Source organism: Anser cygnoides, chromosome 5 (assembly GCF_040182565.1).
Source record: "Anser cygnoides isolate HZ-2024a breed goose chromosome 5, Taihu_goose_T2T_genome, whole genome shotgun sequence".
In the NCBI taxonomy this organism is placed as follows: Eukaryota; Metazoa; Chordata; class Aves; order Anseriformes; family Anatidae; genus Anser; species Anser cygnoides.
Genome location: NC_089877.1, coordinates 35765023 through 35791780, shown reverse-complemented (window position 1 = coordinate 35791780; position 26758 = coordinate 35765023). Strand labels below are relative to the sequence as shown.

The 26758-nt window shown below is 38.7% G+C and overlaps 1 protein-coding gene across 6 annotated transcripts; it reads left to right on the top strand.

Annotated features, from left to right (window-relative positions):
- The first annotated feature begins 841 nt into the window (after positions 1 to 841).
- Positions 842 to 24912, top strand: BUB1B (BUB1 mitotic checkpoint serine/threonine kinase B). Of its 6 annotated transcripts, none has more exons than XM_066997856.1 (23): positions 842 to 859; positions 1536 to 1698; positions 3037 to 3096; positions 3365 to 3509; positions 4384 to 4580; positions 4682 to 4860; positions 4976 to 5175; positions 6744 to 6838; positions 8268 to 8494; positions 8779 to 8894; positions 10323 to 10420; positions 10698 to 10750; positions 11558 to 11642; positions 12018 to 12120; positions 13587 to 13873; positions 14768 to 14958; positions 17087 to 17230; positions 17405 to 17517; positions 17794 to 17955; positions 18635 to 18777; positions 20311 to 20482; positions 20843 to 20949; positions 24381 to 24912. In XM_066997856.1, the coding sequence occupies exons 2-23, from the start codon at positions 1556 to 1558 to the stop codon at positions 24568 to 24570; spliced, it is 3210 nt and encodes a 1069-aa protein (XP_066853957.1). In that variant the 5' UTR covers positions 842 to 859; positions 1536 to 1555; the 3' UTR covers positions 24571 to 24912. The 6 variants fall into 6 exon arrangements, with proteins under 6 accessions (XP_066853957.1, XP_047920890.2, XP_047920893.2 ...); XM_048064933.2 differs by lacking the exon at positions 842 to 859 and adding an exon at positions 1028 to 1126; XM_048064936.2 differs by lacking the exon at positions 842 to 859 and adding an exon at positions 1073 to 1090.
- Positions 24913 to 26758: the final 1846 nt, after the last annotated feature.

The window sequence follows — 26758 nt, the reverse complement described above, 5'->3', positions numbered from 1 at the left end:
TGCTGGCTTTTATTAAGATCTCAGCTGTCACTTAAAGGGAGGTAAACATTTAGCCCTAATTCATTTTTGTGTCTTTTTAGTCATTTTTAGTACCTAAAGAAGGCCTACAAGAAAGCAGGAGAGGGACTCAGGGGCTTCGGGCAACCTTGTCTAGTGGAAGGTGACCGTGCCCATGGCAGAGGGGTTGGAATTGGATGGTCTTTAAGGTCCCTTCCAACCCAAGCCATTCCGTGATTCTATGATTTCAGTTAGTCTGCAGGAACACAAGAACAGCTTGAAACTATTGTGGGGAGCTGTAAAGCACTTCAGCCATCTTATTACATGGCTAACTCTTCGGACATGCCTATACCATGTAAAAAAGGGCTGACCAGAAAAATGTGATCTCTCACTGCGTGTCATTCTCTGGCACTGGAAGCAGTATAGCAATATTATTGCAGCATTATTGCAGCCCGTTGCGTTAATTGTTTCTGCCTTGCAATACTTTAGGAGAGAAAGTAATTAAAGGGCTGAGCATCACATTAACACAGCAATGCTGCTTCTACAGCCTGAGCAAGTACCTCTGTACATTTTTTTGTTCTGACAGGAGATGTTACTTGGAGCCAGCCTCGGAAGCTCAAAACCCTGCATTGTGTTTGTCAGGGACAGCAGAAAAGTAAGTTTTTTTGTGGCAACAAAGCCCATCGAATAGCTGGTTGCATGCTGAAAGGAATTATTTTCCATTTTTATGACAGAGAACTGAGCAAATTCAGTAAAGCCAGCCAGGTCAGCCACAGACCTGAGCAAATGAGCTGCCAGGAATACGCGGAAGCTGGAAAAGGAGGGCGCAGGACTGCTCCCTGTGGTGGCAGCTGCCTTTTAGGTGAGATTAATTATGAAGTTTTCAATTAGAGAATTAATCAGCCATTTCTCTCTGTCCTGGAAGTCTTGTAAACTACAACTCCCATGAGGCACCGGCGCGGCAGGACGGGCTCAGGGCGTTAACCAATCAGGCGGGGCGCGGCGAGCCTCGGCCAATGGGCGAGGAGGCTGGCGGCGGTTGGGGGTTTGAATTTGAAGGGGGCGGGGCCGGTGCGGACGTTGCGGCGCGGGGGTGTGTGGGGCTGGGTGCATCGCGATCGTCTCTCAGGCAGGTCTCGGCCGCTGCCGTGAGGGAGCCTCTGGCGCGGCTCCTCGGGGGGCTGCCCCCAGCCGGAGGTCGCTGCCCGCCGGCCGCAGGGAGGGCGGTGATGTTGGGAGGGCGAGGGGAGCACGGGGCGGAATGGGGGTGGGGGCGGAAGCACCTTAATCTCAGTGTTTTCCCCCCTTAGATCACCTGGCTGGGGTTCTTGGTTGTAGAGGAGGGCTTAGCTCTGGTTTCGTGTGATTCCTGTGACGGGGAATGAAGCGCTTAATGTCTGAAGTGTGAGGTCTGTGCGATGTGTGGAAGGCTATGCTAAGTGTGTGCTGGGTAGGCTGATGAAAGCCAGATCTGTTGATTTTCAGGGTACTATCCTAGCTAATGTATAAATATTTTATTGTTTTTGCTCTTAATGCAGAATTCAGAGGAGAGGCTATCATGTCGCAAGACTGCAACGATGAGTGGGAGCTGAGCAAAGAGAATGTGCAGCCCCTCAGGCAGGGCCGTGTCATGTCCACCTTGCAGGAAGCACTGGCTCAGCAGGAGGCTTCCACTCACACTGCTGTTCAGCTCAAAAAACAGTGAGCAAGATCTTAGACACCTTGTTTTCCCTTACCTTCCTGCCTTCTTGTCAACTTTTCTACACCTTCTTTATGTGTACCAGTGTTTAAAAAGTATAGAAAAACAGAAGATTAGAGAGAGATCTGTGCTAGTGCTGTGCCACAGGTACTTAGGGCTTAGGTACTTGTGCGTGCTGCACAGCACAGATGGTTATTTTTAGGTTTGCAATGAAGTATTGTCCTGGTTTCAGCCAGGATAGAGTTAATTTTCCTCCCAGTAGCTGGTAGGGTGCAATGTTTTGGATTTAGGATGAGAAGAATGTTGGTAACACACTGATGTTTTAATTGTTGCAGTGCAGTGCTTACACTAAGCCAAGGACTTTTCAGCTTCTCGCGCTGTCCTGCCAGCGGGTAGGCTAGGGGTACAGCAGGAGCTGGGAGGGGACAGACCCAGGACAGCTGACCCAAACTGGCCAAAGGGGTATTCCATCCCATATGGCGTCATGCTAAACAATATATAGGGGTGGCTAGCCGGGGTGGGGGGGGGGGGCGGCTGCTCGGGGATAGGCTGGGCATCGGTCATCCGGTGGTGAGCAATTGCATTGTGCATCACTTGTGCATCACTACCCTGAACAAGGGACCGCGTGGGGAGTTCTAGAGGGCAAAGTGAGAGCTGCTACTAAGCACAAGCCAATGTTCTTATCTGACTCACGCTGCCAAGTGGCTTTCTTTCTTGACTTTTCTTTTGCTGCCTGAGAGCAAAGCCATCGTGTTGTAGGAATGGAATGATGCATGGGAGTTGAAGAACAAGGCAAGATAGTGACTGTCAGCATGGCCATTTAGATGTCTTCACTGTGCTCTGTGGTGTGGTTCTGTAGTTGTCTGATCATCATCACTTTCCGTTGTCTTCTGTAATCCAACCCAAATAATGTACTTTAATAATATATTTAGGTAAAGGATGTTTCATGCAAAAATTAGATTTTTAATATCTGTAATAACTTTTTATAAGAGAACAAGTGTTCTGTTGGTCTCTCACATGGGAGACCATCTGGGTTTTAGGGTAGTAGTTGTTCTTGGAAGAATACAACCGTCATAAAGGTTGTTGCAATGTATTTCTGTTCTTTTTAAATAAATGTTTCCTTATGCCTTCCTTTTGAAGAAGAGTGCAAAAGGGATGTTTATTTTAGCTTCTCCTGGTCTCAGTAAAAGATCAAGTCTAAATATATGCAAAATACCTTTCTTTGTTTACACTTAAAAAAAAAAAGTATGAGTGATAGCAAAGGTCTTAGTTTACAGAGTAGAAAACATGCAATTTATTGGATGGATTTTATATATATTTATTATTATTATTTTTTCTAGAGAGTTTGAATCAGAGATCCGATTTTATTCGGGTGATGATCCATTGGATGTCTGGGACCGGTAAGCTTCTTTCCACTCCAGAAGAAATAATGAAATCGTTAAATCTATGTCACTGAAATGTTAGATACTCTTGTAAGAGCCTAGAAAAATATTATTCTAATCTAATAATGAATTAAAAGAGAAGCTCCAAATAATTTTTATTAATAATCTGTAACATCTGTTTCAATACTATGCCTAATGTTTATTCTAACTTTTGTTAGGTTGTATTGAAACAGAAGCTGTGTATCTTATGTAGAACTGACTTCCTATGAATATGTTCCATTTCTAGGTACATCAAGTGGACAGAGCAAACCTTCCCCCAAGGTGGAAAGGAGAGTAATCTCTCAGCAATATTGGAAAGGGCAGTGAGAGCACTCAATGAAGAGAAGAGATACTACAAAGATTCCCGCTATCTTAATCTCTGGCTCAAGTTTGTGAGTGTTTTTAGAAAATCCCTTGGACGTTAGTTTTTCTTGCATTTGTCCTGTCATTTGCAGTGTTAACCTGATTTCTCTTTGTAACTGAGTCAAAAAGCATGTTGTACAGCAAGTGCAATATTAGAACTTTTCTCTGCAAACATGTTACTTATTCTGGAATTCCATTTCACACTCCGAATAGGATCTTCAGATGTTTTTCATGATCATTCAGTTTGGACAGTGGTATACTCTATATGCTTTGTTTTGGAAAATCTAGTTTGAATGAGCGAAGCTTGATTCTTTATGTATATTGGAAGAACATAAAAACGATTTAAAGATATATTTTAGGTGTAATATCTGTCCTACCACTCATTAACGTGTCTTGTATCCATATCCTATGCTTAAGAAAAACTTGAATATGTTCTGGTCTTGGCTTGTCTCTGCTTTGCTATAAATTTTGTTGTTGCTGTTCTTGTCATCTTAATGGGACTTTCTCCAAGCCTAGCTTTCTCAGCTGATTTACCAGTCCCTGGACTAATAATAAACTGTCCTTTATGTAGAGATGAAGTAACTATTCTCAGGAGTATTAAAACGGCATATTTCAGTCAATGAATTAGCTAAAAAACTTGAATTTGAGGCTCTGAACATGTAAGCTAGACTTATGAGGCTGCTAATAATGACAAATACATACAAGGAGTCAGAGGTATTCCTCTTCCTCCTCCTGTTGGGTTTCTTTCCTCTTTTGTGCACCATGATGTGATACAATCATATGTCCTGGCCTAACAGCTGCTTCTGTAAGACTTTTATTGAAATCAATGCAGTGTTGCAGGGTGTATCAAAGAGCAGACATTGAGTTGGAATCTTTTGTAATTACTGAAATACTTTGTTTCAGGGAAATTGCTGTAACGAGCCCTTGGATCTATACAGTTACCTGCATAGCCAGGAAATTGGTACAACATTGGCACTACTCTATATCACGTGGGCAGAAGAACTTGAGGCTAGAGGAAGCTTTAAGAAAGCTGATCTAATATTCCAGGAAGGCCTTAATCGCAAGGCAGAGCCTTTGGACAAACTCCAGTCCCATCACAGGTATGTTTTCAGCTAAGAGAAGGGCTTAGAACAGTTTTGTGGGCTTTAGTGGATATCTCGTACAGTGAAGTTTTTGCTGACTTCTCCAATATTTTCCTCAGGCAGTTTCAGACCCGTGTTTCTCGGCAGACACTACTGGGGCTTGAGGAAGCTACTGATGAAAGAGACACTGGTCTTCTGGGAACTGAAGAACCCCAAAGAAGCTCACTGGCAGATCTAAAAGGCAGGGGGAAGAAAAAAGTGAGAGCTCCTATTAGTCGTGTAGGAGATGCACTTAAAGGTACATTCAGTTGCTAAAGTCACATATTAATGGAAAATTTATACCCTTTCAATGTGGAATTTGCATTTGAGTACAGTAGGCTAAAGGTTAATTTGCATAAATCTCTTACTTACAGCCACAAACCAAAACAGAAGTCTCCAGACTCTAACTTCTCAGCAGCTTTCAAATAATCCAGGTTTTGCTGTGTTTGATGAAAATTCAGCTTTGGCTTCTGGACCTGAAATTCCTGTACTTATGCCACAGTCATGGGCAGCACCTCCAGTTCCAAGGGCCAAGGAGAATGAACAAAGTGCAGGACCTTGGAATTCTGGAAGGGTAAGGAGTCTCAAAGTAGACTGGAAAAAAAAAAAGGAAGGTGTATGTAAGTTGATGTCGTCTGATCACTGAGACAAATGTCGTGTTCTTTCTCACTTTCCTGACATTTGTTTCTATAGGTAGCAACCAAACTTTCTAGTTTCTTCCTAAAGACTCTCTGGCCCTGTGTAACCTGGTCAGGTTTAACAAGCTGATCTTGCTAAAATAATTTCTAAAAACTTCGTATTTCCTAAGCCAAACTTACAATTCTTGCTAACCAGAAAAATAGGTAGTTTTTCTGCCCTCCAAAGACTTTGCCAGGCTAAGAATATGAGGTAGAACTACATTCTGCAAAGAAAGGGAGAGAAGCCAGACACTAGTTATTTCTATAGAAAAGGGAGCAAAAGTTAAATTAACATCACAGAATGGTTTGGGGTGGAAGGGACCTTTAAAGGCCATCTGGTTCCAGCCCCCCTGCCATGGGCAGGGTCACCTTCCACTAGACCAGGTTGCCCAGAGCCCCATCCCAGCTGATCCTGAACACCTCCAGGGATGGGGCACCCACAAATTCTGTCCATTCTCTGCCCAGCCTGTATTTGTGCTTGGGATTGCCCTGACCCAGGAGCAGGACCTTGCAGTTGACCTTGTTGAACTTGACAAGGTTTGCAGAGGCCCACCTCTCGGGCCTGCCCAGGTCCCTCTAGAGGAGACCATACAATACCTACCCAAACGTACAATACGTACATGAAAAAAGAACTCATTGCCTAGCATATGAAAAGAAGGCATGTACAGCATTCTGCAAGTCTGTTTGGAGTGTTAGTGATGAAAACAGAAGAGTCAAGATCAAAGGAACTGAAGAACTGTGCCAGTTAAATATTAATCCTAACAATACAAAGAAGCTTGCCAGTAGATGGAAGAGGATGACAGAAGGTTTGTTTCAATAGTGTAAACTAATTGAAAACCAGCTTGAAATATCCCTACCGTATAACACTTTATTCTTGGGAATCTAGGGGAATTTCAAGTAGGTAGATGAGAGCAGAATGATATCAGAGTTGATGCTATGTTTACTCTCTTTAAATAACTGGCTCCAAAAGTAGTTAAGGGATTTCTGTGGTGTAGGAATGGTCCTTGAGAGGAAAAAGGAATGGTCCTTGAGAGGAAAATGGAGAAGTCTGGAGGTTCTTAGTGGGCAGCAGAAACAATAATATTATATGATTGAGACAGTCTTGGCTGAAAAATGTCTATAGCATTTCTGGAAAACAAACAAGGAGAAAATGGAATACCCTGCTAGACCAACGTTCCCTCAGAGTAATAAAGAACATGATGTCCTCTGATGAGGACATGCAGGAGTGGTGTCTTGCTTTTTTATGTGCCAGTGCCCAACTGACTGGTCTGTAACTACCTGCATATCAGAAAGGAGGTAGTCATTTAAATTTATGTCTTGGGAAAAGTATCAAGTTTAATTCTTCTTAGTAACAAACCCACCAAATATCCCATATTGGGGGGGAAAAAGGAGATTCAATTATCGGAAGAAAAGAGAAGCTAACAATGAATCTTTAGGCTGCTAACACTGACACTTCCTTTTTCAGCGTCCTCACAGCGGTGCAAATTCTGGCATAGAAATGTCCTGTCCACTGCCCAGTTTCACCCCATATGTGGAAGAATCAGCTCAGCAGCAAGTCATGTGAGTCTTCAGTTTGAAATGAGAACTGCATTTGAAATTATCAAAGCTGCTTTGTAATATTCTGACTTAGCCAGGTAATTAAGCTTCTAGATCTAAGAAAATTTAAAAATCTGTCAGTCTGGAAGCTCTTAGTATTTCAGCTTGATGGCAGAGGCTTCAGTGGAGGATGCATAAGGGTATGGGAAATATTTGGCTGTGTTCATTTTGGGGGAGGCTGTATCACATTTATACATGTTAAATAGTTTAATGGCTTGACTCGGTGTATTGAAACAAAACCACAGTTACCTCTCTTAGGACGTTGCTTGCTATGAAAGCATCCCCAGATTGACACAGGCTTACTGCTGTTTTCCTCTCTCTTCCTCTGTGCTCAATCTATCCAGAGTTTTATACTGAAACAAGCTGTCAGTTTCCATGACAACAGTGTTGCATAGGTTATGGAGGAGTATGCAGTTTTGCCTGAAATAACCTTCCTGCTTGTACAGCGCTCACTGTTTTGTTACAGCAGAGGAAAATGTAATATTTTGCAAAGCTGCCTAACTTTCTTTTTCTGCTGGCTGATGATGGCCATGGAAAGCATAGTTTCTCCCGAACAGAAGGGTGGAAAAGAATGTTTGATATTACAGGCTGCTTCCTTGGTTTTGAATTATGTGTAATCAAAGAATACTGAAAAGTGGCAGTGTAGATCTTCCTTATGGGTTTTGTATGTTGCATGTGGACTGCAAAGTAGCTCTGACCAAAGGGCATACCATGATTTAAGAATGCTAAGTAAATAAAAACTGTTCTAGCTATATGGCTTTCTCCTGAAAATCAGTGATGGTATAAAATTAGATTTGACATGCTGCTCTCTTGGCTTCTTTCACTGCACAGACGTATTAATTTCTGTAATACAGAATGTTTTTGTCACTTAATATGCAGAATATTTTCCTTGAGCAAACTTAAATCTTAAGTCTTAAATCATTTTTTATCCCCTGAATCTAAAATGCCAAGCACAATCTAGCCCAAGACCTTTCATTTTTAAGTCCTTCCATTTCTTTTTGTTGTTTTGTTTTTTTTGTCAGGTAAACTCTGTTTTGTAGGATGAGTGGGGACTTGTCATCTGTATGGTCACACAGACTGATGGAACTAAAGTAAAAAACAGATCACACTTCAGAATGCACAAAAATTCAGAGTATCATAAGACCTTTATTTGCTCTTGACTGGGTCTTATTAACACTTTTTTCTGACTTGATATTCTTGGTATTCTGACTTGATATTCTTCCCTTTTATGTACTATCATTCAATTTTTCTTGTTTGTCTGTCAACACAACAGAATGTCTGTAGACTTATTCTGCAGCTGGTTTCTGAAATTTGCTGTTTTCTTGCCTATAATCTCTTTACAGCGTTTTGGTGAAGCGCATATAATCCAAGTAATAACTGCTTGTGTTTTCAGGACTCCCTGCAAGATTGAACCCAGCATAAACAGTGTTTTAAGTGCTCGCAAGCCTCAGAAGGAGGAGGATCCACTACGGCGGGTGCAAAATCATCATCCGGATAATCAAGAAAAGAAAGAGATGGTGATGTATTGTAAAGACAAAGTTTATGCAGGAGTGGAAGAGTTCTCACTGGAAGAGATTCGAGCTGAAGTCTACAGAAAGAAAGCAAAAATGAAAGCTGAAGGTATGCTTCAGAATGGGATGACATAAGCCTTTCTGAGATAGAATAGTAAAATTGGACTTCTTGTCAGTATGAAGAAACCTCTATTATTGCAGCTGCTTTTTTCTAGTGGATTGATTACTTAACGGGTCTGAAATATAGAGAAAGCAACATAGGTGAAAGCTTAGTGTGTAACTCAGGAAATGGGGAAAGACCACCAGAGGTTTTAGCCCCTTAAAAAGAATTCAGGCTTGATAACAGATCATGTGTGAAATACATATTGTGCCATGTAAGCTCTTCTTCCTTAGAGGAGTTGCAGGCCATAATGCAGAAGAAGGAGGAAATACAAAGGAAAATTGAGGCACTGGAGAAGAAATTAAAGGAGAAAGAAGATGACAAGCAGCAGCAACAATCATGTGAACAGGTATTGTCCTCCTTGTTTACCTGAACTCCTACGAATAGCTACTATTTACAAGTACCAGAGGAACAATATCTTATGTTTGGCTTTCCTTTTTTTGAAAGGATACCTCAGTCTGTTGTATCATGTACATTAAGTGTCACCCAGTAAAAGAAAGTTCAGAAATATTTCTTAAATCTCCTTCCAGTATAAGGGTGTAATCAAAGACTTCAAGTCTTGTAGTCTAACTTAATTTTACAAGTATTGCTGCTATGTAAAATCTGACAAGATGCCTTATGCTCAGGTATAAGCTTTCTTCTTTCCTTTTTTTATAAAGGGAAGTTATACTAAGTACTTGAGATTGAATTGCTCTTTCAGGCTATTTACATGCAGTTTCCTTTTATATAGAGAAGTTGTAGTGCAAAAGAAGATAGAAGAAACTGGAACTAGGGAAAGGAGTGAAAAGGTGGCAAAGTGTTGTGTTAAACTCCTGTAGGCAGCACAGCCACTTTCTCGCTCCCCACAGTGGGATGGAAGAAAGATTCACAAGGTTAAAACTGGGGAGAACTTGTGGGTTGAGATACAAACAATTTAATAGGCAAAAGCAAAATAAGGAGTTCACTACTTCCCACCAGAAGATGGGAAGTACTACCTAATTTCACAGATCCAAAACATAGCACCACAGAATCTGCTATGACTAAAATTAACTCTACCCAGCTAGAATCAGTACGCAAGCCATATCTGAGATTTGTCTCCAAGTCTTATAGATAGTATGCTCAATCATGTATTATTTTTTTATATGCAGAGCAGTCTTGATCAAAGTATCTTTGAAGCAAATATAGTTTGTTCTCTTGGTAGTGTTTAATTAGAGTTGTATTTTTGTTTTTAAGCAAAAAAAATATATCACCCAACCTGTTCTTATGTTTGCAGAAGTTCTTAAACCCCAATTTTCCTACAGGTTGTAGGTAACAAGTAAAAGTTAATTACTTTAAAGCTTTTCCTTTTCTCTACTATATCCATTGGGCTAATAGAGTATTTCTATTTTCTCTTACTCACTGCCCCCAACACCCCCAGTACTCCCAGACCTCATTTCCAGAACAAAGACTTAAGGATAAATTTTTTTAAATGATGAAATGCAAAGTGCTCTGGATTTGGTGTAAACTATGTAACTGTTTCTAACAACACGTCTTTAATAGTTGCAGTGTATTTAAAAGTTCCTATGAAAATTACAGGGTTGCAAAGAGTAAAATCTATGCACTTTAACTGGACTAAGCATAAGAATGGACTCTATCATGCAACTTATTGAGTACAATAAAAATGTACAAAGACAATCATTAATCCATCAGGGTTCTCATGACCCACATGGGGATTATCATACTGTTCCTGGAATCTTCTTGTATGGTTTGTGATTCCATTCCATTCCTGTAGAACCAAAATATGTCTTTGTTCCTACAGCCAACAGAGATAACAAAGCCTTTTCCATCTCTGGGACAACAAGAACTTAATTTTTCGAGTGCAACAGAACTTGGGGTGAAAGAGCCTCACTTGGAAAGGTAATAAAGGATTTTTTTTCTCGGCAATGAGAACCTACGGGTACAATTACTTAAACAGCATTCTACATTACTTATGTTTTCACAGAAAGAGTGGAGGTAACTCTAGGCATCAGCCTGTAACCAGAATCTGAACAGAAATTGCGTGAAGATAAATTTGTTTGAGAATAATAATCTTAATTTTTTTATGGATAGCATAGGTCAACTTGGCTTGCCCTTTTTATGAAGTTTACTTATATTTTGTGAGTGTATAAAATAGAAGCTTGTATCTTGTTTACAGTGAATACCAGCCCTCAGAAGATATTAAGCTGCACAAACCATCTTGTTCCGAAGGTAAGGATTTAAATTTTTTAGTGGTAATGAGAAAGCTGCATTGATGGAAAGTGTTCTGTTACATGAATAGCAAAACTGCAACAAACTAAAAACAATAGCCTATATGGGTTAGTGGAATGAAAATGAGAAACTGTGATAGTGTCCAGCACGTTTAAGTATATTAAACAAAAGACTGAGCACCTGAGTTTCTGAGAACTCTCATAATTTCAAGAGTCTTTCAGGAAGAAGATAAGTTTTTTCTCTTTTAACAGCTGAAGACTTTCTTCTGCTTTTATACTCTTTTGCAGATTCTAGTAAGACTGCATACATAAAACTCATGTTAAGATTGATAATGTCTTAAGTCAATTATTTTTCCCTCTGAGGATTTGGTAGAAGGATATGATTATAAATTACATATCCAGTTTTGTTGGTATGGATATGCGCTATGTGCTGAAGGAAACTTACTTTTGAATGTAACTGACTACTGTTGCTGTTAGCAGAGGTTATCCAGTCTCTTGATGTATGCCCAGATACACAGAGGAAGTGTGTTTTTAGACTGAGGATGAACAGGAGGAGCAGAGGGATAAGGCCAGCCTTGGGAGAAGAGAAAAATTCAAAGGTGTATGCTAGAAAACAAGTTGGTTAATGTTGTAAAAGTGTGGATGTTTAACATGACAAAACCAAGCTTGTTTTCTAAAATTTCTTTAATTGTCAGCTCTAACTTCCTGTCAGGACTAGTATTTTTTAAGTATTAGAAGTTTTAAGTAGCATTTGATATGTTGTAGAAAAACTGTTGATATAATAGAGCCTCTTGTTTTTTCTCTCTAGATGTAGTTTTCCTTCCATCAACGGATCCGTGTATGTCTTTCTCCATATTTGATGAATCATCTACTTCAGCAAACCAGAATATAAGGTAGAATTACTCAAGGCGTAGGTTTTAGAGGGAGAAGGAAAAACCAAAATTTCAAACTACTTTATCAGCTGAATTAGTCTCCTCCTTGAACAGATATGGGTTTTTATATTTGTGTTTTTTTTCCTTTCATTACTCTGCTTGGGATGTCCATGATGACAAGAAATTGTGCTGTTGTTCCTCATAGGTTTAGAGCTATTCAGGGTGTTATATAAGCTTTCCTTTTTCAGGAGAGCAGTATATATTGCAGTCTGTTGGTAGTTCTGTAGTAGAAAATGGTAGATTGAAATGTTGAGTGGATTAAACTCTTGAGAGGAAGTTGTTGAAGATTGGAAGCTACTCTAATAAATATTTAATGACGTATAACTCTTATCTTAGTTGTTCTACAGATCATACAAAGAAAAGTGCCCGGCGCCCTCTCGCTGTTCGTAAACCTTCAGAATCTGCCACTGCGAAGGAAAACATACCACCAGAAGCCTGTGTAAGGAAAAAGTTTAAAGGAAACAATTTCCTGTCAAGGAGAAATCAAAAAAGAATGTCCTACTGTTGAACTGAGTGAGATAGGCTGAACTGACGTGAGATCTAAGCTTCTGTCTGGCATGCCAATACTTGAATTGTGTGATGTTTATAGAATCAGTTAATATTGCACTGGAATTAATGTTTTTATTAGGCTTTAACCTGACTAATATGGAGATAGTGGTAAAGAGTCTTCCACATTGTAAGCAATGGATTAGTGGTCAGGATTCTTCACTCCAAAATTTGAAAAAGCTTGTGTGATTGGGTCTAACTCTTAAACACTGCATCCTGTTCCATCCACTTTCTTGCCACGCATCCAAACAAACATTTCAGCTCCTGTTACCTAAAGAGCCACATATGAGACTCCTCTAAATCTCTGCACTGGCTTCCTAAGCTGTCTTGATCTGATGTCTCTGTATGGGAGTCTTGCAGATACTTGTAAAGCTTTCAGTAGAGGTGCTAGCTGTTGTCTCAAAGGATTTAGTTACTGCATGCTGCAGTAGACCTTTAGGCTGGTGCTCTAAAGAGTTAGAGGATTTTATTCCGAGCTGAGAAGGATTTTTTGTACAGCTACAATATGGAATAGTTAGGGTTAAATAATTCATGGTAAGCATCATACTGAGTTTGGTTCCACAGTCAGTCTGGATATCTGCAAAGTGCAGCTTTTACTTCAATGCCTAACACTTCTGTCACCTGTATGACTCCTTTAAATCTCCGCACTCATTTCCTAGGCTGTCTTGATCCCATGCCTGTATGTAGGAGTCCTGACCAATCAACACTTGAATAATGCAATTATAACTGAACTGAGAGGTACTTCTAGGGCGTTAGATACCAAGTAGTCTTTGGCAATGCCTGACAGCTCTGCAACACTCTAGAATGTAAACAATGATAGGCTTTTTTGAGGGGAGAAAAATGCAATTATAGTTAGGGTTCAGTTAATCAATTGGAATGAGTGATGTAAGTGGAGTATGCAAAGTGTGGATGTCAGAGCCAAGTTAGAAGGTGGTGGGGTGGAAGAAATGGAAGGAAGGAGTGTTCTTCATACTGATTAGGTGATGGATACCTGTTGGACTGGAATGACTAAAAGAGTCACATGAAGTATAACAGGATTGAAGACAGCAGAGAGAACATTATTATGGGAGATAATTATTCCAGTTTAAAAATTCAGTGACTAAATTTTATTGTTATACTTGCAGATAAACTTAAGTCATCTTCAATTTTTTTTAATATGACATACTTAGTAATTGCTTGTATGACGTGTTATACATACTTCGTGTTTGTGGAAGGAGTCTATGTTTGAAGCACATCTTGGCAGAACTTTTGAATTCCCTAACAGGAAAAAGGGGAGAGGTAGAAGATAGCTTTTCAGTTAAAAATAAGTCGTTTGACACAATCTACAGCCTTTTCACTGTCTTTCCCTATCTGTTTCAGGATGAGCTGAATGGAATTGAGCCTTTGACTGAAGATGCAATTGTGACAGGCTCCTACAAGAACAAAACCCTTTGTGCCAACCCAGAAGACACATGTGACTTTGTTAGGGCTGCCCATCTTGCCTCAACTCCCTTTCACGGGGTGGTAGCTCAGAGAATCCCAGATCCTGCTTATTCACAGAGTGTTCTGAAGGAAGACTGTCCAGAATTGAAGAGTGCACCTCTGAATCAAAAAACACCAGTTTGTGAGGGGACATACAATGAAGCTCTTTGTGTAAATAAACTGAGGTAATTAACAGCACTGCATCTTAAACCCGTTTTCTTGTCTCTTTGGTTGCAGTTTTACTACTGTTTCTGAAAAAACAATTTTCTGAAGAGATCAGAGTGTAACAAATGCTTTCTCTAGATCAGGATCCATTTTGCCTTGAGCAGATTTAAGAAGTAATAGCAAGCTCAATCTTCATTTCTGTTGTAAGACTTAACTTCATGCTTTTTCTACCAATTAATTTGTAAAGAAATTCATAAGCTTATTCTGACTTTGTAACAAGAGAATAAAAGCAGAATCATCGTTTTTTTATACTCGTTTCTGTAGTCATTTCAGTATATAAAATGGATCTGATGATTATGGCTTAGACTTCTACAGAGGAGAAAAGCTGCAGAGAAGGAAAAAAGGCAAAAAAAAAAAAAACCTGCTTCTTACTATACAGTAGATGCTTTTTTCCTTTACAGTGGTATTTTCTTAATTCAGAACTGAGTTTGATTTGCTAGCTGTTAGTGTGTAAACATGTACAACAACCTGAAGGTGTGTGTTTAGTAAGTTCCCTGGGAAGACATGCTGATTATAGTTACGAAGGAAAATCAAGAGTGATTTTTCTTTCCCCCACCGCTCTCCACTGTTTTAAAAGCATTGTTGGTCTGCTGCCAGAATAAGGTAGTAGAAAATGTTTGGCATTCTCTTCCACTGTAGCAGTTGTATTTAATGGAAGAGAAGTCATCTGTAGATTAAGATTCTGAGTGTGAACTCATTGAAACTAAAATGAGGCTGCAACACAACTGTCCACTTTCCAGGAAGGATAGGAAAGGGCTTTTTTTTTTAAAAAAGTCTAGGAGTGCACAGTATCCTTTCACTGGTCATACCCTGCATTTTCTGGAAGTCTGAATAGATGATGTCTTTATTCACAGTCCAATCATGGAAGCAAGCCTGGAAGATACTCGTTCATCAGGTTCTTCTGTCTCCTCAGGATCTTCTCTTTCTTCTGTTACACAAATATCCACAATTAAATACCTGCACATCCCTGAGAAACTGGAACTTGCTCAGACTTTGCCTGCTGAAACAATTACTGATTCTGGAGGTATCAGTGAAAACATTACTGGTTAGTACTAAACTGAATTTCACTTTGAACAAATAATTTGCAGCTGTTACTACCTTGTAGTTACTCTGTAGTGCTTCTGTGTATCTTATGTTTTACTCTGTTTGCTGTGTATTTACCACTACTCTGTCTTGTGACTGAACTTGTCATTTTTCTGTACTATATAGCATTGCAACTTGAGGTATGTAGTATAGGGTGCTTGTCAGTATCTAGAAGACAAATATTTAATGGACGGTTTCTTTAAGGTGATAGAGAAGTTTTATTAAGCTATTATTGCAGAGAATGTGTGGGAGTTGAGGTTAAATTCAGAAGTGAAGAATTCTGTCTGGATGGTAGGGAGAATACTTAAAGACAGCTTTGTTTTGACTTTTTCTTCTGTCATCACACTGTGTTCTCTTGATAGGCCAGTAATTGCCACATTGAAAAAGGCCAATCAATTTTAAGTTTAGAGAAAATTTCATACTTGTAGTTTCAAATTTGCACTCTAAATCTCCTGTAAACATCAGCATGTCTTTGCAGTATTTTTTTTCCTATTGAAGAAAAACAAAACTGATCCTTTCATAGTTAAGTATTTGCTAGGAAGAAAGAAATTTTGTTTTTCTGTTATAGATCTTTGTTACAATTAATACAGGAATGGTCACCGCCTTCAAAACGTGGCCAGTACAATTAAGTTTGTATTGAATGAGTTTTCAAGGTGTTTAACCTCTTTTGTCTCCTTTGATTTCAGTTTGACATTTTAATCAGACTTGTGTATCTGAAAATTCTCAGTGTGTCTATTTTAGGGAACAATATGTTGTTGTGTGACTAGACTACATTATTTAAGAAGTCTGTACCACTCGTGTTTTATGATGAAGCATGATCAGGAACTCAGGAACTGGAATCAAAGTAAAATTAGGAGAACACTAGGAGAAGAGTGCTGTAAACATAGCTGGCAATTCAACTAGATCCTACACTTTTTCATATTCGCTACTGTTTGGAGAAGGATGCAGGATCTTTCCTTTTCAGAAAGAGAAGGCATTTGTTCAGTTGCTCTAACGGTCCTTTTTTCTATCACTTATCACCTATCACTCTTTCTTCCTTCCTTCTTTTCTGCACATCTCCCTTGAAGTGCAGTTATCAACCTGGATGTAGTAATAAGTAATACTTAATGCTGCATAGCAGGAAAAATTACTTCAGGCATCTGACAGTTTATTATTCTTAAATTTCATAGAACTATGAAATTTACAGTGATATATTAGAACATGTGTTTAGCCTATAAAGTACAATATTTCCTGGATCTGCTTCCATGGACTGACTTGTACTAAATACAATGCTTTTAAATAAGTACAGTAGTAGGTAATAACACTCCGTTTCTTATTTCTGTGCTGTGAAAGATTATAATTAGTAATGGGTGACACCATTTTAGTATTTGGGATAGGAAGTTGGCAGAAGCCTTCTAGTTTTGATGTGTTTTACTCTGCCTGGTATTGGAGACCAACGCTATTCAGGCTACCTTGGTTTGGGATAGATGATCTCATCCACTGAATGGTGTCTTCTGTTATGCAGAAAAACAACCCAGACCTACATGTAATTTTCTTGTATGTTTTCATGAGGTGAAAGCCATTAAATCCTTATTGTAGAGAGCAGCAGAGTTGGAGTCCAATTTGTTCTTTCCTAAATAAAAACCCTGCTATATTCAAAGAAGTTAATTTTAATTAAGCCCATCACTTCAAAAACCACAAACTGATCACTTACTCCAGATTTAGATTTTAAAAAAGGAAAGCTAATTCACGAAGTAATGGTTTTGGATTCTGCTGTTGCTGAGCAGATAGATGTACATCATCTAATTCATAGCTTTGTCTCTTGTGAAAGGCACATCTTACAATACACTACAGTAGTGTCACGAATCTCATGATGAGATGCACTCGCTTTTGAAACTGCCTTATAGAGTTATGTTCACTTCATAGAACAAGAAACTATTGGGAAGAGACTAATGGACTTGCTGAAAGGTGATGCAGTGAATCTGTATGCAGATGGAAAGCTAAATTAAAGGCTTCCAATATCTAGGTTACTTTCTTCTTGACAGATACAATCGTTTCAGAGACTCAACACCTATATTGAGCTCATCTGTTTCTATTACTTGTCTTCCTAGGTGATGTAACTCCACTCTTGTGGAGTGCTGAACAGCATAAAAAGCTTTTAGATCCCATGCCAGAATCTTTGACTGCTTCTCCAGATTTTCATTTGGAGGCTGGGTCTGTGCCTGTCATGGAGTTTGAGAAAGACATTGAGCTAGGTAGGTATTCCAGACACCCTGGGGAGTGCAAGGGATCTATTGATGTTCTAATTGGTTTGAAATATACTTCATATTCATGCATACCAGTTTTATGTGGTGTAGAGGGGGAATAACGTGAACAGTCTTGGACGCACATTTGCTGTCACAGCTCATGAATGTAAACTTTCATAACAGGAGATGAGACTTACTCTATCAAATGGGAATATTGGACCAGTGAAGAATACAAGATGTTTTTTGCCATTCTAGCTAACTTTACCCAGTTGGATGCAAAGGGATTTGTAATAAAGGTAACATAGATGATGTTTTAACATTTTGCAGCTCATGTATAAAGCTCCTATGAGATATAACTTACATTGTAAGTGAACTTGGCCATGACTTCTGGAATTCCATGCATGAAGTTTGCTATCCCATGTCCTTTTTCTAATTGCTGATATAGATTAAAATTTTTTAACTGCGGCAAATGTTCCTTGCTAAACTGGGAATTAAAAAAGATGAGAAGAATGTGAAGATGAGCAATTTTTGCTTTATTCCAAAAATAAATGTTCTTATGCATTCTCTTGTAGGTGTATTCTCAGCCTGTGCCTTGGGACTTTTATATCACACTTCAATTACAGGAGCGTTTGAATACTGACTTTGACCAAAGCTTCAGTGAAAACCGCAGCTGTTTCTTCTACCAGGATGGCTGTGTGATTCTGCACAGGGATGTAAATCGTTTTACGCTTGGGGTCAGTACAGATAACCAAAGTACAATTGCAAAAGACATGAACTCTTCCATAGGTACTTGTTAGTGAGTTTTGGTCATTGCTGAAGATAGTTTCATGTGTTTATTCCTGCAATCTAAATCCTCTTTTTTGTTTTATCTACATACAAATTAAGGCCATCTGTTACAGCCTTAGAGCTGGTTTCTCATTTATAGATCATGTGCTTCTCTGAAACAAACCCATTTTTTTTAAACTTTATTCATGAGTGATAAACAACCTGAGCCCAGAACCATGCGCTATTTCACAATAAGGCTTACATCTAAAACTCTGCGTTGTTTAACTTGGCATCTTTCAATGAGTTCTGTCTGCTATAGAAAGGTCATAGCACTCAGTGACTTGTTGAAGGATTTACATTTAAAATAAAGTCTGGTAAGTGCATTTTGGGTTGTTGTGTATAAATTAAGTAGGGTATAAATCAAATAGTCATTTCAGTCTTAAGTTCAATTTTTCCTCATGTTTTTGTCCATTTCTGAATAATGGTTATTTTAATTCTGGCTGGATGGTTCGTGGGCAAAATCTGATTACACTAAATTTAGGGTAGGACCGTTATCTCTGTACAGTTAAGTAGGGGGGGGAAAAAAGGTGAGCTATAAATATTTCACTTAATCTGGCATACAGATGCATGTTTATTCCTTGTTTTCAGGATCTTATTCGTGGCTGCAAGTCTATCACAAAGGAAGTTATCCTGCTGGTTGTTCACGATCTCCTGAGCGTGGTTGAGAAGCTCCACAAAGCAGAAATTGTCCATGGAGATCTCAGGCCAGAGGTGCTCTTTCTGGGAGACAGGTTAGTTTCTTTGTATGGATCTGAGAGGATATGTAATACTTGGTTTCAGCTATAACTCTTTGTAATTTATCCCTTTTAGATAGGGAACTGATATCATAGTTCAGTTTTTTTAGGCTGCAAAATTCCAAAAACAGTGAAAACGCATAGTTTAGGAGTCAACCTTCTGCCCGTGCACCCCCCCCCCCAGTAATATATAGTGATGCTGTAGAATGTCTGTGATACTAAATAAAAAGGTTTCGCTATTGTCCCTGTTCCCAAATTTCTCCTTTACTGAAATTCTGTACAATTAACTGGATACTGGTGAATAACTTGTCTTTGGTCTTGCATATCTGGAAAACACAAAATTAGAAAACAAAGGACAGATGGGAATACCCAGGCACTCTTAAATGTGTTGCTTAGCTTCCACTGTAGTCCAGCTTGTAACTTAATGTACGTACAGATCTAGCTTTCTGCTTTAAACTTATTCCTATATTAATTCTTATATTAAGTTTAAAAAGTCATATATCCCTTGGAATGTGATCTATGAATGGAGTGTGGGAAGATAGTAACTTAAAGAATATCTAATGATTCAAATATAATTACATTAGAATAAATTCACTGAAGCAGTTCTTAGTCATTGCTGATAAATTAAAAATAGCTATTGACTTTAAACTAACTCTCAACCTCCAGGCATCTAACAGTCTCTAAACTTGCTTGTGCAACCCTATCAGGGGAAAAAAAGGGGGAAGGCACTTCCAATATATGTATACTTGTTTATATGTTATTAGTATGTTAGTAGTATACATGTTCTTCACACACCCCAATGGATTGTCTTGCACACTTTCTGGGGTGCATGCACCCCATTTTGAAAATCACTGATGAAACAGTGGTGTGATGGACTTGGCTATCTGCTGGTAGGTTTATTATGATTTCTCTGTGGAAAATGCAAACCCAATCTTAGCTGCCAAAAAGTAAGGATGATGATAGGTTTTGGTGTCATAGGAGAAAATTATCCTAGGACAGGTGTATAACGTAAATGAAGTCAAAATTATGAAGTATGCTTATAGCATGCAAATATTAAGAATAGTAGTGAGAAGTGTGATCTGGTTATATTGTTGACTTGGCAGGTGTCATTTATACAAGTACTCGCTTCTACCATTTAGGTTTGTCCTCACTGGTGTGTGGACTAGGGAAGGTTTAATGAAGTATGATTAATTCTTAATTCTTTCTTTTATTTTGATATCTTGAAAGAGAGGGAGAAGTACTAGACATTGTTGTTTTTCTGTTCTACCAACTGTGTTTCAGATAACTGATGAATATCAAAACAATGTCTTTAACCATTTAGAGTTTCTTATTGCTATTCTGGAGATGCAGGTATCATCTGTAAGCTTCAAGCTGCCAGCTGGTTCCCCTTTCAGGGGAAGACCTTTCAGTAGTAGTTCTTAAGCTAGCCATCAGAGGGGAGCATTGATGTAGCTAAGACTTGCTTCTTGAGTTTGTTGTTTTTAAGTATGTGTTGGTCTGTTTTATGCTTCATTTGTTTTCTCTACTCAGTATCTGTGACCCATTTGGTTATGATAAGATGACAAGAGCTCTGAAGGTAGTGGATTTCTCTCACAGTGTGGATTTGAGATTGCAGTCTCAAGTAAGCTTGCCCAATAGTTTTCCAATATCTCAGACTCCTCATGGACAACAGCTTCTGGCAAAAAGTTCCCTTCCTTATCAGGTAAGTCTGTTTGGCAGGATATGTTAGTTTGTTTCCTTTTCAAAATCTTGGTTTGTTATATTTTATGGAATCTATGGAAAATACTGAGAATTTCTCGTCTGCTTTACATCTTTGGCGTTAACTGAAGGGGTTAGCAGCATTGTTCCGGAATTGCTGGGTGCCTGTGACTACTGTATTTATTTAGGAGTGTAGAGGAAGACTAGAATTCTATTTTGAAGTTGTCTTGCTTAGCATCTTCTGAAGATCCTGATGCAAAGACAAATACAGACTTAAATATGTAAAAGCACCAACATTAGAAATCTGTGGTGGACTGTAGAAATCAACAGAAATTGAACTTTCTAATGTTTGTTATGACTGCAGGTAGACTTGGTTGGCATTGCAGATATAGTCCATTTGATGCTGTTTGGTGATCACATCGAGGTCTATCAAGAGAATTCCATCTGGAAAATCAGCCAAAATGTATCAGAGTAAGTCCTTTTTCAGAGAAGGCTACTGGGAAGTAATAGATTTCTTCCAATTTCCTTCACTTTCTTTAGTCCTTCATTTCTAGTGTTACTATTTTCAAAGCTTAAAACCTAGCTCTTCGTGTTGTAGCTGTCAGAAGTGGAAGTTCTGTGGGGGCCTAATTTTTGAAACTACTAGTCTTAGTACCAGTACTGCTAGACTTACTACCGGAAGCCTTAGAGTTATGTAGGAGACAGTTTTAAGCTGAATACAGGCTAGTTACAATGATGTGATCGACTTTGTTGTTGTTTTTTGGTCTTGCTTTCCTTTCAGACCAGACTGTCTTAGTATCTCTTTTGACTTGGTAGACAAAGCTTGGAGATGTTTATAAGTGGGTGAGTGGTAAGAAAATTCCATGAGCTTTTGCTTTAGAAGTGGTGATTACTTGGATTTTCTGCTCTTTTAATTCCAGGATCTATGGAAGGCTTACTAAGACACTGACACTAGGGTTCTGTCTGTAACAGCTGTGGAAGCAGTATAATTTTTAATTATTTTTCCTTCTTGTGCATTGATAATTTAAGCTGCACAGGCAACCGCTTCTTTGGAAGTTGGTGTTTGTTCTCAGTTATTAATTTATAGGGTCCCCATTTAGCCACATGCTAGGGCTGGGGCTATAACACTATTCTGCCTTCATCTACACTTTGTTCTTAAACTAAAGATTTGTTCATTTCATTAGTCATATCCTATAGAATTTTTCTGCCTTAGCATTTCATAAGGATTTTGTAGAGCTCTCTGCTCATAGCAGAAGTTGCTTGACAGCTATCTGCATTCAGGGTCATGGTATATTAGCTATACTTGGTGTGTAGATGCACTTCTGTAACTATTGCTTTAAGAAAACATACTACAGATCTGGGATTTGTCCAGTTCCCTAGCAACCTACATTACTTATACATCTTTGTTGTGTTCAACCATTAGAAAAAAAAAATTCATCTTAAGCTGGGTTATAGGGAGGAGGAAAGATTCCTTCCTCCTCTTACTCTGCATATATCTGTTTTTTACATATTGTTATAGAATGATACCAGTAGTTACGCAGCTACAGCAGACTTCTGCTGGGTACTTACTATATACTTCATATTGTACCTGGTTGCTTCTTTTTTTTTTAAGAGGATCAACTTACAGGACTAGATGAGAAGAACAAAATCACCAAGAGCAATTCACCTCTGAGGAGATGAATATCAATTATATATAGGTTGGCAGTAAATATGTATTTTATATCACCTTAGTTCCAGAAATACTGGAACATTCCTCTCCTTCCAAACTTTCCCCATCAGTTAAATCATTGATGGAAACAGGATGTAAGTATCAGGTATAGAAAGTCTGAGTTTGGAAGGATAGGACTGACCATTATGGGGAGTTTGGAGAGAAGGAGTCAGTTGGAAAGGTATTTGGGTCAAAACTGGGGCCATTGGATTGAAGGAAGGGCTCAAAGTAGAGGCAGAATTCGGAGGGAGACTTGGGTAGAAGAGCAGTTATCACTGAGAGCTGTGAGGAGTTAGAGGAGACTTAACGAAGAAGGTGAAGCCTGGACATGTGCTTTGTATAGCTGAACCCAGGCTGTAATGGCTCTCTTCACACTTGGGTACATTGGTTTATGACTTTTTCTCTGGAGTTGTAAGTACAAATAAAGAACTTATTTTCAGTCCTGTTTCTTATTTTGCTGCCGAAAATGTGATTGTGCCTATCATTCTTCTTTTACTAATTTTTTCAATATCAAGAATTCCAACAAATGTGTAACTAAAACACCTATACAAACATGTTATCCTTAAGCGTTCTACCAACAGTGTAAATGGTGTACTTCATTATGCAGGAATTAGGAATCTGCACTGATTTTTTTTTTGCTTGGCAAAGTTCTGCATTCACACTTACATCTGTTGGTGTGTCTGGTTCTTACTAACAGCTAATGACTCTTCCTCCAGTCAATTTGAAGCTTTCAATAAGTTCTCAAGTCATCTTTGACAAGCTGGTTTACAGCTGCAGGGAGTCTTCATCCACCAGAAGGGTCTGCCCAATTAAAGTACTTCCCATTTGATGGATATTACTTAATCTTGTGCTCTATCCTTGCAAGCTGAGAATTGCAAGGCAAAGCACAAAAATGGCCTTGGAGACCCAGTGGCACTCAATGCCACCTTAAGAGCTGACAGAATGAATGCAAAGCACTTGAGTTGAACAGTATAGTGAAGACTTCTGGAAAGGTAGAATGTGAATTTTGGTTGAGTTTCTATTTTGATCTTTGAGCCTTACTATAAGGTTGAATTTAATCTTTTTTTTTTAACATAGGGAGTTTTAGCATGTTACTGACGGAAACTGTTCAGTTCCAGAAGTATTTTTTTTAGTTTTTCTATTTTCACCATGTTATTTTAGGAAACTTCATCTGTGCAGGCTGATAAGGGCTATCATACAGAAACTGTTTAAAATTTTAGGACTATTTTTGTCACTCTAACTCCTTAGACATCTTTACCGACATGTAACATCCTCTGCTATTCCCCCTTACTTGCTGTGAAGGAAGTGGTCTTGTGTATTTTTTATTGGGTTCTGTATGGCTTCATTATCTTAGAAAAATGTTAGAGTTATTACTGTAATAGTACAGGTCAGATTCTCTCTGAGATGAGACTATGGCTGCTGCTGTTTTGTGAGTCACTTACATAAAGCAGAGGTAGATAATTTGTTCAAAAGCCAGCATAACTCCTGGCTTAAAGGGGAAAAGTACTTCAGTAATCAGAAACAGCACAGTCTATGGTCTTTAGTGCAAGACTGAAGAACAAAGTATTGGCTCTGATACTAGTTTCCTTAGACTTTAATGAGTCACCCTTTTATTCATGTTGTGTGGGTACATCTGTGAGATGGGATTTATCACTATTAATTGTCTTTGAAATGCTCTCTGTATGAGAACTCTGACAGATGGAAGGTGGAGGTTAAAAAACTAAACTCCAAAGGGAGTTTAAAAACTGGCTGTAAACCATCCATTTTTTATTTTTTCTTGGAACTTTCTTTTAATATTGACTAGGAAACTTAGCCTGTAAGTTGGGGTATAAGAGTTATATCCGCCCCTTATTCATGAAAGGAATCTGTCAACCTTGTTGGTGCAAAAAGTCCTCTTGCTAACTCATTTAGAAGTGACGTGTCTCTGAGTGGTAATAGTGGTCAAGTACACTAGAAGAGTTAACTGGAAAAACATTGCTTTTGATAGAACTGTGAAACAGCATGTTTAGTTATGCAGAAGCCTACTGGGGAAAGAAAGAGGCCCACACATAAACCTAACAACACTCCTAGTTTTCCTTTATATGCGGATGAAAATGTTATTATTGGTCTTCCCAAGGCATTTAGTGCTGAATATAAGTGGAAATATTGACAAACATCAGTGCCTACTGTTTAATTGAAAATTACTTTGTTTTAGGACTGTTGGTGGTGATTTCTGGCATAAACTTCTTGAGCGATTTTTGAATGCAGATGGTAAGTCCACAGTGCCTCTGCTGAGGGAGTTCAGAGAGGAAATAAGTGACAAGTTTGACACTGGTTTCCAAAAACGTCTTTATGAATTCTTAGCAGCACTGGGAGAAACCTTCGTCTTGGACAACTTCCTCTGATTTCATAGAGGACAAATCTCATGTATTATAGAAGGGAAATTAACTTATTTCTTTCAAATGTAAGCATGAGCAGCAATTGTAGACATTTCTATGGGACTTGCTAAAGAATGTTGCGTCAGTGCATAGGTATCCTAAAACTGTTAGGTGAACTACTGTCTGAGAAGTTTGCCAGAGAAAATAAGCTGTCATAACTGCCCACTCCCCTTTCTGTATAGCTTCTCAGAAATGAATTTAATATCTAGTTCACCCTGTAGTCTTTGAAGTGTCTTTGCCCTACATTTAGTTGTTCTATAGTACTGCTTTTAATCACTGTTTCATCAATAAAGTTGTTTTTTGATGGTATCTTGGTTGTATTAAACATTACTGTCAGATGGTTTCGAAACACTTGATTTATCATCCATACTGGAGTGCTTCTGCCTGACTGGGAATTGCCTTTGACTGCAAGATATGAAAGCATGTCATTTGGTGGCAGCTCTCATAACCACACAGGACTTCCTGGGCACTTAACACAACTTGAATGTTCCTATTTGGAATATGTTCTCATGGATGATTGTTGTAGGAAAAGTAGAAGGTAGAAGGAGTCACAAGCAAAAAAGATGCATATTTGTTTTTGTTTCTCAAAGCAAGGCCAAAGTTACTGTCTGGAACAAACACCTTTCAGAAATCACTTTGAAGACTACTTGCTATATGTGCTGAAGTGTTTCCAGGTTTGTGTGAAAGCTTTTAGAGATGTATGTCTGTGTAACTTTTTACAAACTGCATTATTAAAATCAATACAAAGGCCTGTACTCACTTTATTTAAGACTGAACAGAAATTATAGGATTTCATACCAAGATGCTATGTACCTTAAGCACAGAGAAACTTCTCAGATGCGTGGTTTACTTCCTTACAGCCTCTCCCTTGTATGAAAGAAGACTGCATCGCTAGTAATTCTGATTAACAAACAAGCTGGCTTAGTGTCTCTTTTATTTGGTCAAATTCTCTGGTCATGGTTCTGTTTGATTCTCACTTAATTGAACTTAAGTCCATATTTTCTATGTTGTTATAAGCCACTTTCTTTCCTGTTCTTTCTGTTTGTCTGTCACTAATCCTTGTGCTTTGACATGTGTTCTTGCTCTTCCAGATCCCTAATGTCTTCCTCATAGTTCCTTTTATGAAGATTATATCCTCTTGTAATTCAGGAATAAGACTAAATGTGTTGATAGACAAGCTTTACTATGTCCTAATGTAAACTGCTTATGAAGAATTTTGTCCATTAATGCCTTAAATAATGCTTCCTGTAATACAAGTTGTTAGTTAGCTACCTACTGAGCAAGTAAATAGTAAAATATGATAATGTTTCTCTAGCCAGAGGCTGAAGCAAAGATCACCAGTAAAATATCTGGGAGCTAAGCATTGGACTAACTGCTGTCAGCTGAAAAGGAATTTACATGCATGTCAGCACTTTTCATTTAGCTGAAATTTTTAAATTATTTTTTCCAACTTGATTTTAAACAAGTTGTGGGTGATATCACTCCTTGTCCTCTCATTTTTAGCCTTTACAATTAGAGCCTGAAACACAGCTAGGAAAACCAAGTAGCTTAGTAAGAAAGCGTTCCTAACACTATCTGGTCATCCTAAGGACCTCTCAGACAAAACCTGTTTCCAAGCAGCGTTGATGAAACGTTAGCAAAGTTCTTCTATTTCATTAATCTTACTCAGACAAAGCTTTTGGGAACAGTCTGCACAGAGTTTCAGGGAGGAAGTTTGCTCCTTATGTCTTCAAAATATGTAACTAAACCTCTTTGCCTTTATTCTAAATTGAATTCTACTTTAAAGCTGAAACACTATTATTGTGTTTTCTTGACTACTGTTTTCTCTGAGCAAAAAGTGTTCTGATTCTTTTACCTCAACTAAGACTCTATCCTAGAACAGTAGTACAATAGCATGTCTTGTTACTGTTCAGGTGGGGATTGTGGATTCAAGTCCCAGCAGGCTCTACAGCAGCTATTTTATAGCCCTGCACTACATTCAGCGTATAGGGGTATTCTGGTCTCTTCTTCCAGGTGTAGGTTGGGAGCGGTTGGGAGCCATGGCACAGAGAGCTTAGAACTAGGTGGTCCTTAAGGTCCCTTCCAACCCAAACCATTCTGCTGTTCTGTGTACATTCCAGACAATGTATGTACCTCAGTGTATTGTAACCAGTGA

What these genes read in the sequence shown, in the direction of transcription:
- BUB1B (XM_066997856.1), top strand. Translation starts at nt 1,556, where the DNA reads ATGTCGCAAGACTGCAACGATGAGTGGGAGCTGAGCAAAGAGAATGTG. An exon ending in ACATACCACCAGAAGCCTGT is followed by an intron (nt 12,121 to 13,586) that starts GTAAGGAAAAAG and finishes TATCTGTTTCAG; the next exon opens with GATGAGCTGAATGGAATTGA. An exon ending in TATCAGTGAAAACATTACTG is followed by an intron (nt 14,959 to 17,086) that starts GTTAGTACTAAA and finishes TTGTCTTCCTAG; the next exon opens with GTGATGTAACTCCACTCTTG.